The sequence below is a fragment of the Stegastes partitus genome, unplaced genomic scaffold (genome assembly GCF_000690725.1).
Source record: "Stegastes partitus isolate 25-593 unplaced genomic scaffold, Stegastes_partitus-1.0.2 Scaffold1610, whole genome shotgun sequence".
NCBI lineage: Eukaryota > Metazoa > Chordata > Actinopteri > Pomacentridae > Stegastes > Stegastes partitus.
Genome location: NW_007579341.1, coordinates 24,499 through 34,670, shown reverse-complemented (window position 1 = coordinate 34,670; position 10,172 = coordinate 24,499). Strand labels below are relative to the sequence as shown.

Below are 10,172 nucleotides of genomic sequence, written 5' to 3'. Positions count from 1 at the left end.
CACCGCAACCACTCGGTCAACGGGTTGCCCATATGTTTGTATTTTAACCAAATTAGCAAACATGATTCCTAGTTGAGGCTGGATCACTGACATGTCAAAGGTGGCAAAAGGCCTCAGACGGCCTCAGATTTACTGAGTGTCTGTTGGTTTGTCACAATTTGCCTAAATTCACATCTGGTTGCATTTGAACACTTTACATACATGTAATAACCTATTAACTTGTGCTTTATTAAAGATATTAAAAATAAAAAGTGTAATAAACCTTCCATCTAGATCAATGCAATTATCAGCAAGCCAGTATGATCAACAAAAAGAAACACATCATTATATAGCATCTTCTTTAAGTTAACTAATGAAAACATTTAGTTTAAATGTGGCACTTTATAGACAAACATCAGAAGGTCTATATTTTTCTTATTAAAAAGAATGTATTGTTTTACATTAAAATGTCTAAACTAGTTCAGAAATCAAATTGTCAAATCATGTTTTAGTTGCTTTTTGTGAGTTGATTTACATGTAACTGATTCTGTTAAGTGGACCATATAGATCACAGGGCACTGAACTAAATTGGATTGTGGCAGATTTAGTGATATTAGAAAACATCATATTGTTGCCTAAAGAGTAATATTGGATTGTAATGAAACTTGTGATTTACATCCCTTATTAAAATGTTTGTTGTTTCACTCTGGCTGTATTTCTGGTGGTTTATTAGATGCTTAGCAAAGATTTAGTGATTATTTCCACTTCTTGTATTCAAGAAAACTTCAAATGTCTTCATTTTGTGTCTTGCTGTGCCACACTGATGGTTCTTTCTGGTAATTAGTTCTGGAAAATATGTTCAAATGGTAGGAGGTTTCATAAGGACTGACTGTGGCACCCAGGACATGCACAATTTGGCAATGATAAAAAAAAAGATGGCACAAAGTATTTCAACATTTGTTAGGGTGCATAATATCGGGCTGGTATCCAATATGTCCATATTTCTAGTTCATTTTAGGTGATTGTGAATACTGATAGATGCCAATATTTCTTTCATGCCACTGCAAAGAAACATCAAGTCTCTTCTGTTGTGGAACCAACATGTTATTATGCCAACTCATGATGGCCCATAGGCAGGTGCGGACATTCACAAAATAGACAATATAAGAAAAAGACTTGAATTTAAATGTGAAACATGTCATTTCTACTTATGTACCATTTTCAGACTAAACTGTGGATTGTGTGGATTTTGGGCTGATGCTGATACTTCATTTTAAAGCCTTCATGAGCTGGTACTGATGCTGAAGTGGATAAAAAGGTGAATTTCTATTGGTTATAACATATGCAGGATGTTGAGTTTATGAAGACTGGAACAGATGAAGCTGATACCTGAGGGGAGATGGGTTTTTTGCCCTGGGGCCATCTAGTGGGTCAAACCAGCCATGATCCTGGTCCTTCGACTGACGATACCAACATTGCCAGAGTTCGATTCCCAGAATAACATATGAACTTGCTGTATAAACCTGTTGCTGTGTGGCAATATATAGGATAAGGCAGGTTTATATTTTTTGTCATGCAGTAAAACTGCAGTGGAGTAGCAAATCACTGTGACAATTTAAAATAATATTTAAAAACACAAAGAGGACAGTGCCTGCAGCAAAGTAGGAACAGGACTGAAGATGCTGCATGAGATTTCTTTCAGAGAATATAGACAGACTTGAATGCAACTGGTAGGTTACCAAACTTTCTCCAAATCAAAGTGAACTGAACTGTGGAAGGATGTAGAACTTTCGGGAACTTCCTGCCATATGCTGTACATCCATCCATCTGCTTAATCCTCACTAGGGTCACAGGGGGGCTGGAGTCTTTCCCAGCTGACTCAGGGTGAAGGCAGGGGACACCCTGGACAGGTCACCAATCTATCACAGGGCTACACTTAGAGACAGACAACCAAGTACACTCACATTCACACCTACGGACAATTTAGAATCACCAATTTATCTCAACATGTTTTTGGACTGTGGGAGGAAGCTGGTGAATCTGGAGAGAACCCACACTGCACGGGGAGAACATGCAAACTCCACGCATAAAGATCCCGGGCGTCCTAACCAGGACACGAACCGGGGATCTTCTAGCTGCAAGGCAACACTGCTAACCACCGAGCCATCGTGCAGGCCCCACGCTGGAAATATAGATTTGAAAAAGTTGTCATTTTAAATAAACTAACAGACAAAAACGGCAAACCCCTAAATCACTGGATTATTTCTTAGATAGAGGAACATCTGTCTCAATAATAAACGTACACAAAAGTAATGGTAACTGCATGAAAGATGACAAAATTGCTGTGGTGCCTAAAAATTTTAAATAATAATGCCAGCATGCAGTCTATGTTCTGTTAAATGCGATCGGCCATTCAGTAACTTAGCACAGTGTGCATCGCCAAAAGGCCCAATCAGACAAGTTTTGAAAACCGGTTTACTGTATATGTGCTTTACTTGTCATTGAACATCTCTTTCTGTATACTACTACTCTTTCTGACAGCTGTCTTTTTTTCAAGGTCATCAAATCTATGGCTGAGTGTTTTAATCTTGAAACTGTAGTATACTGATGAAAGTCTCAAAAACATAGATTCAGACTTCCAGGGTTTTATACGTACAAAACTACAGAATTAATCCTGTCAGCTTTCAGGGTTGAACTTTCTGTGTCATTATTCTTCCTCGGATTTCCAGTTCAAACATGTATGACTGAATTTAAATATTACAACTGGTAATGTAGAGAGGCTTTACAGTGTTTGAGCAGAGCTGGAGGTGAGCTGGTGTGCTTCAGCTGTGGCGAGTCAGGATGGATGTGCGGAGAAAGAAGCAGGGTCCTCATAGATCCATACACTGTAGAGAAAGCAACAGTGTAGAGTTACATCTAAGCCATATTAAAGCAAGAAGGGATTATTTTCATGAAAACAACTTCACAATATGTAGCACAGAGATGGGTTTTCAGGGGTTAATCAATGAGAGGGACCTAAAGTCTACACAACATGGAGTCATTCTGTATTACAGGGAAACATGCACTGCAGTGCATATACTCTATGGAGCGCACTTCTTCATTTAGGCTTCTGTAATAAAGCAGTAATTAAAAAATAACACATTTGGTTTAACTCGGTGTAACTTAACTATTCATGTAGAGACTTTTTAGGAAGCAAAGGCCACGCTGAAGCTTTGAAGTCAAAGAATAAATGCAGAAAAGGTTACATTAATACGAAAATGCTGACTTGTCAAACAGGTTGTGTCTTTACAGTAAGAAATATGCATGAATTTAGGATGAGTCTGGAGACTTCTCCTGGGCTCATTCATTCAGTGTGAAATAAAGGCATGTGCTCTTTTGGTGCAAAAAAAAAAGGCATAAACCATATTTTTAACCATCACGAGAAAACAATTCTTCAATGTTGTATGTTTGAGGGGTGTACAAAAGACAGGATTGGGTATTTAATTTAGTGAATGTTTGAAGAAGCAAGTTCCACCAAGTTTTTTCAAGTTAGTTTCAGTGTGAACCCGCCTGGTCTGCTGCACTTCAAGCTTCTCCTTTTTTAAATGCTGCAAACTGATTAAAACATATCTTGCATTAAAGGTAACTGTTGAACATAATCCAAATTCAGTTTTTACAGCTAAACCCATAAGAGCAGAAGGCACAAGTTTAGGGTTGCTGCATAGCTCCATCCAGAACTTTTCTCTTTTTTTTTCGTCTTTTAAATGCATGTGCTCAGCCAGTCTGCCTTCTACTTTATCCACCAATGCAGCTGCACGTTTGTCTGCTTTATTATTTTTTTTATTATTTGCATCCCCTCATCCTCACCCGCTGCCACCAGCAGCACCAGCACCGTCACTTCGCAGGCAAACGAGCCGTTTCTGCCCGACATTATCTTCATCCAGACTCCGCTGGAAAGGAGGCTGAAATGACGGATGCAGCCATGGAGGAGATACTCGGGGACAGTTTATTTACATCCGAAGAGGCTCTGTAAGTTTAGAGGGAAGCCGATGCGTGTGTCTCCCTCTTTACTTTCGCCGACCCCCTCCTCCTCCGCTGGCAGAAATTTATAAAGAACAAAAAATCCGACGAGGGAGGGAGGGAGGAGGGGGGTTGATATACGCCGAGGCTGAAATCGAGAGGCGAACCCAGGGAAAGAGGAGTAATTTGTACACGGGACTTTCCCCCTCTTAGTCCCCCAAAAGGAGGGGGAAAAGTCGCAATATTGGAAACGAAAAGGAATGAGCTTCTAAGGGCGTGAAAACGTCTGCAATTGTGGATACTTTATATATTTTTATTTCGAAAAAATATGGCCGAGAACGTTCTGGACTCTGGCCCGCCTTCAGCCAAGAGGCCTAAACTCTCCTCTCCGGCACTTTCCGCCTCCGCCAGCGATGGAAACGGTAAGTATTCTTTAACGATATCATTTGTTACGGTGTTATTCGTTAAGTTTGTCATTTTCCAGCGGCTTGTGTTGACTTGAAAGGGGACGAAGACGCGGGATTACTCTTCTGTTTTTGTCGTAGCTTGCTAACGTTAGCGTGCTAGCAGCGAGTGTGTGTGTGTCGGACGTGAAGGAAGGGCTCCACAGCTAGCTCGCATGCTAACAGCCATTTTAGCCGGAGGTAGCCGCGTTAGCCACTCGGCTAACGCTAGGCTAGCCAAGTGAATGCGGGTCCACAACTGACGGTCCCGTGTCTAATGGCTACTTTAGCCGGGCTGATTAAAAGCCCAATGCCAAGCCAACTTGTAATAAAGTTTTTGGCGTCTTACAGATGTGTCAAATTGACAGTCGTCTACAAATTCTCCCTTTCTGCATTTGAGTTTTTCAGGCTTCTAATGTCTAAAACAATCTTGTTTTGCCCCATCATAACTCGGACCCTTTCCTCTCTATCGTTAGCTACCTTTAATAATGTTAGCGAAAGCACAGGTTGCCGATGGTGGTGCTGCTAGCCTGGTGGGAGAGCTAAATTTAGGCCCACGGGTCCGACTGATTGTTAAGCTCAAATTGCCATTGTTGGTGTGTTTTTTTGTGGATGGCGTGTGGCAGCAGCTGGAATAGTGGCCTTACAACAAAACTGTGGAGCATGGACAGCGCCATGCCCTGCCACTGCGTACGAACCAGGCAGTCAAGTTAGCAAGCAAATACTGCTCCAAGCACGAAATAGTCTTCCAGATTTCATCACTTAATCATACACTCAATCATTTTACCACGAACAGCTGCATCTGAGGCTGTCTGCTCGGCATTAGGCTGTGAGTGGTAAAGGCAACAAGGTACTTTTACGGTTAAACCGTCCAGACGTTGCACACATTTTCTTTACCTTGCATGATATCATTGGAGGATCAATGCAGTGCTGTCGAGAAAACCATCGGTATATGAGGGCGCGATTTATAATAAAAAAAATATTATTCTCGATGATTAGTTATTACATTGCTGTGCAGCATTTATTTGCTTGCCAGAGTTAGTATGAAAAATAAAAGCATACAAAGAGGAATAAGTGCAACTCCATTTCATACCATCACTTGCACCTTCAGAGAGCAGACAGTTAAGCTTGCTGCAGATGACTTTAATTTGTTATTTTAGAAAATATGTTTTTTTGGTTATAGTAAAATGACAGGTTTTTGATACAAAAAACATCTTACTGTCTCCAACCTTTAGGCCAAACCCTCAAAATCTAAAAATTGTAGTCATTTATAGTCATGCAAGATCAAGAAAAGAAACTATTTCTACCATGTGAGTGCATTAAATCAGCAAATGTTTTGCATGTTTTCCTCAACTATGCCTTAAATAATTGTTTGAAGATTGAAATAGTTGCTGGTTACATTTCTGCTCGATGATCTACTCAGTTCACATCTCTACCTGCTACCAAAAAAGTACTCAGGTTTTAGTTCTATGAAAGGGAATGTGACCCATTTCACTTTTGAGATCTGTTGCAAACTTAAAAAATGCCTTGAACAGCAATTGATGTCTAATTGTCGACGAGATGAATTAGACAGGAAGTGGTATCTTACTGTTTAAAAAAAAAAAAAACAGATTTATGAAAGAGTAGAAATCGGGACAATATTACATTTAGTACTTTGAGAGATTAGGAGGGTTGTGCTCTTTCATCTTGATGTCCGTTATGTATCTTTCGTAATTGCCTGATCTGTGTGCTGCTGAAGTAACTACAAATAAACAAACACAGCGAGTGTGCATGTGTACCGTTTTGGCTCTATTTTGTGGCATTACTTCTGTGAAGTGGTCCGTTTGTCACCTTGTTTGTATAATACTTGTCTATGCAATGCGGTGTATCCCTTCACTGGTCAGACATTGTCTTTGCAAGAGGGCCACGTTGGCATGTGTTTTTTTGCGTATTTGCTTGTGCATAAAAGTGCACACACAAGTTCTTCTGAGAATCACCTCTAGTCTTGTGCTCATTGTGTTGTGCTTGATGACGTGTTATTAATTTCTGGTGGGAGAAAATTGGTCATACCCCCAAACAGCTTTTTATCACATTTTGATGTGAAGCATTCACTTGCATTTTCACTCAATCATGCTGAAAAATAAAGGATTATACCAGCTTAACATCGCTGTGGCCCTTTTTGTTCTCCTCGCGCCCTTTCCCTGTTTTGTCTCTCATCTCATTGTCTCCTCCCTTCTAAACTTGGCATTTCTTTTTCATTTCAGATTTCAGCTCACTGTTTGACTTGGAGCATGACCTCCCAGATGAGCTCATCAACGCAAATGATCCAGGTCTGGTCAATGGTGGGGACCTTAATCAGTTGCACACCACTCTGGGAGGTGGACCTGCAGGGTTGGGTCCCGGAGGGGGCAATGGAGGAGCAGGAGGAATGGGTCTTGGGCTTGGTCCTGGAGGGGGTCCTGGGGGTGTTGGTGGAGGCCAGGACGCAGTGGCCAAGCACAAACAGCTGTCCGAGCTTTTGCGTTCAGGGGCGACCACATCGACTCAACAGGGGCACCAAGGAGCCATGGGCAGCCCTGGAGGCCCCACTGCCATGGGGCAACACTTGGCGAACATGAAGGCGTCCCCTGGTCAAGGGCCTCAGCAGATGATGGGCCAGGGGCAACAGCAGCACCTTTCCCCGCAGCAGCAGGCTAACATGATGCAGCAGCAACAGAATGCTGCAGCTGGAATGATGGGTGGAATGAACAGGGGCATGATGGGAGCGCAGCAGAAAGGCAATAATGGACAGCAGCAGCCAGGCATGATTGGGAACCAGGTGATGAATGGCTCCCCCAGGATGGGGTTTGGTAATCAGGGGATGGCCGGAAGCAGCAACCTGTTGGCTGAGACCCTACAGCAGCAGGGAGCTGGGGGCCAGGGCGGGATGAGAGGACAGCAACCTGGAGCTCTGAACAAGGTAGGGACTCTTTCCGTTCTAGAAATGTTGTTCTTTTAACAGATATGGTGTGACATATAAGTAACCATTTTATTTTTTATTTTTTTTAAATGGGCAGAATTTTTGTGGAACAAGGTTTTAAATGTGATATCAAAAGTTTTGAGACAAAAATATCAACAATTGCAGTATGCATAAATATATAATGATCAAAGCTATTTTTATTTGTATTTCAATGATTAGTAAGCACTGCTGATGACCAAATTTTATGTGCAAAGCTTCACAAATGACATTTGCAGTTGTTTTTCCTTTAAAGCTTAAATTGCTTTCCTGTTGTCTCTAGTTTGGTTCTGCACTTTGATACCAAAGTAGGGCTTTGGTCCATGACTGTAACTCTGTATTTTAACAACCACGAGTGATGCACAGCACGGTTATGTTTGTAGTCAAAGTGGTAGAAAACGGCTCTGTTTGTGTGATTGACAGTCCCACGGGAGTGACAGTAAAACGTTGCAGTGGCAGGCTGCTGCTGCTGCTGACTGAACGTGGTGGAGACACTGATGTTTGATTTAGCCAGAGATCAAACACATTGAGAAGGTTTCCAGGTTAGGTATTGGTAAAGGGGGAAAAAATAAAAGGAAAATGCGGTGGAGCTTGTGCACGTAAATGAAGGAATGAGGAGTAGAGGAAAACGACAGGGTTACTGATGAGGAATAGATCAGTGATCTAAATTGTCCAATTCCGTGTGTAGAGAGAAAATGGGCTTTGCTGTTACAAACTGCTGTTGATGTTGGCATATGCTTTCGATGATCTTCTTGGCTTGCATATGTTTTAGATGATTTTGTACTGACTTAATTAGAAGAAAAACATTTTCCCTCCTCAGTAGTGGGAGACTTAATTGTTTTTGAGGAACAGGAAGTGTAAGGCATTAAAACAGACATATTTTAATGTTTTTTCTTTGGGAGGTAAAAATATCCCTTTAACTTTGACTTTGATGAAGTTTATGGCGTAAAGAAGTATCCACAAGTCCTTCTCATTCAGCAGCAAAAAGATGAGATGTTTCAGATGCACTGGAAGATTATGTTGTGAAGTATCAGAGCAAGAAATCCTGGTATGTGTAGGGCTCAAATACAGTCACTACATCTCACATCACTGAAGAGTTGTTCACTGAAAGGAAACTTACTTTCATTCTAAGTTTTCTTTCCCTGCCTCTTGTGTCCTACATCACTTTGTTTTTGCTCCTCATACTGCTTAAACTTTTTCTAAGATGTAAAAAATTTCTCCTTAATTGAATTTTCTCCTGTTAGATGGGGATGATGGGGAACCCAGGGGGCCCTTTTGGAGGTCCATATGGAGGTCAGGGGAATCAAGGTCTAGGAGGCGCAGGGCTGGGCCCTCAGCTCCAGAACAAAGGTCCCATGGCCAACAGCCTGGCCCAGTTCAGTGTGGACAAGAAGAACCAGCCCATGCAAGGAATGGGTGCCATGGTAAGGACTACAAACTGACTGAGAAAATGCTTCTGCCAAATCTGTTGTGCTGTAATACTTGTTGGGAGTTCTGAGGCAGATTTGAGTATAACCTCAAAAACTACTTTACCTTTTAATACCACACCACTACTTTTTCAATGCTCCACTTACTGCTATTAACACAACCATTTTCTTTTTATTCCTCACCTCCTCTCCCCCTCTTTCTGCCTGTCTTCTCTCTCTCCTCTCTCATCCATCCTATCTTTTCTTACTTCCTCCCACTTTACTTCCAGGGTGCCCAGCAGTCACAGACAGGCGTGGGTGGCCCCTCAGGTGCACCTGTGGGAGGAGCACCGGGGATGGTGCCCAGTGCTCAGGCAGGTCTGGTGGGGCCTGGTACCCAGGTTTCTGCAGCATCTGCTGCAGCTGGAGCACCACCCACAGCTGACCCTGAAAAGCGCAAGCTAATCCAGCAGCAACTGGTACTCCTGCTTCATGCACACAAGTGCCAGCGGCGGGAGCAGGCCAACGGTGAAGTCCGGCAGTGCAACCTGCCCCACTGCCGCACTATGAAGAATGTCCTCAACCACATGACTCACTGCCAGGCTGGCAAGTCCTGTCAGGGTGAGTAGAAGGGATGCTGCATGCTCCTGGACTCAGTCGATAGCTATGATGTATCCCTGTATTTGTCAAGCAGGCTGGTTTTTACTGCTAAGCTGGCTGTGTTCCTCCTAATGAAAGTACGTCACGCATTGGAACGGTGTAGCGCTTAGGCACGTGGCACAAGAGCCATAAACTATGTCATAGTTTGGCGACACAGACAGTACATGTTAGATGACTTTTGGTTTGGAATTTTTGGTTTGATACTTAAAAAGATAAAACAACCCCATCCTTATTCTTTAATTTAACTTTCTGGTTCATGTCTGTTGTAGATTGTGCGTCTCTTTTTAAATACCAGTCAAAGATCTCTAATTTCACATCACCTTTTTCCCCTTAACCTCACTTTGTTTCATCCTTTTTGTCTATGCCTCTTTCCTCACCCTCGTATGTGTGTTTCCTGACTCTCCCTATCTTTTTGCTCTCTTTCATCCTCAGTTGCTCATTGTGCATCATCAAGGCAGATCATCTCCCATTGGAAGAACTGCACGCGGCACGATTGTCCCGTCTGCCTGCCACTGAAGAATGCTGGGGACAAGAGGAACCCGCAGTGTGAGTGTCTGTATCTGACCAAAAACAGTATACCTTTACATTTTTTTTGTTTACACTGTATATCATAAAGATATTATGTCATAGGTTTGCCATTATCAGTGTCACTCATTTTATGAGATTTAGCAACTATACTGATAGAAATATATTGCTAATAATATTTTGTTG

General features: G+C 42.2%; 1 protein-coding gene across 2 annotated transcripts in view; it reads left to right on the top strand.

Annotated features, from left to right (window-relative positions):
* The first annotated feature begins 4,132 nt into the window (after positions 1–4,132).
* LOC103371563 (histone acetyltransferase p300-like) overlaps positions 4,133–10,172 on the top strand; it is a 28,124-nt gene continuing 22,084 nt past the window's right edge. The window contains exons 1-5 of one of the 2 annotated variants that reach the window (XM_008300930.1): positions 4,133–4,400; positions 6,665–7,359; positions 8,640–8,819; positions 9,092–9,422; positions 9,894–10,007. In XM_008300930.1, the coding sequence (XP_008299152.1) occupies positions 4,307–4,400; positions 6,665–7,359; positions 8,640–8,819; positions 9,092–9,422; positions 9,894–10,007 (1,414 nt within the window). In that variant the 5' untranslated portion in view covers positions 4,133–4,306. Of the gene's footprint in view, positions 4,401–6,664; positions 7,360–8,639; positions 8,820–9,091; positions 9,423–9,893; positions 10,014–10,172 lie in introns of both variants that reach the window. The other variant, XM_008300929.1, reaches the window with a different exon arrangement.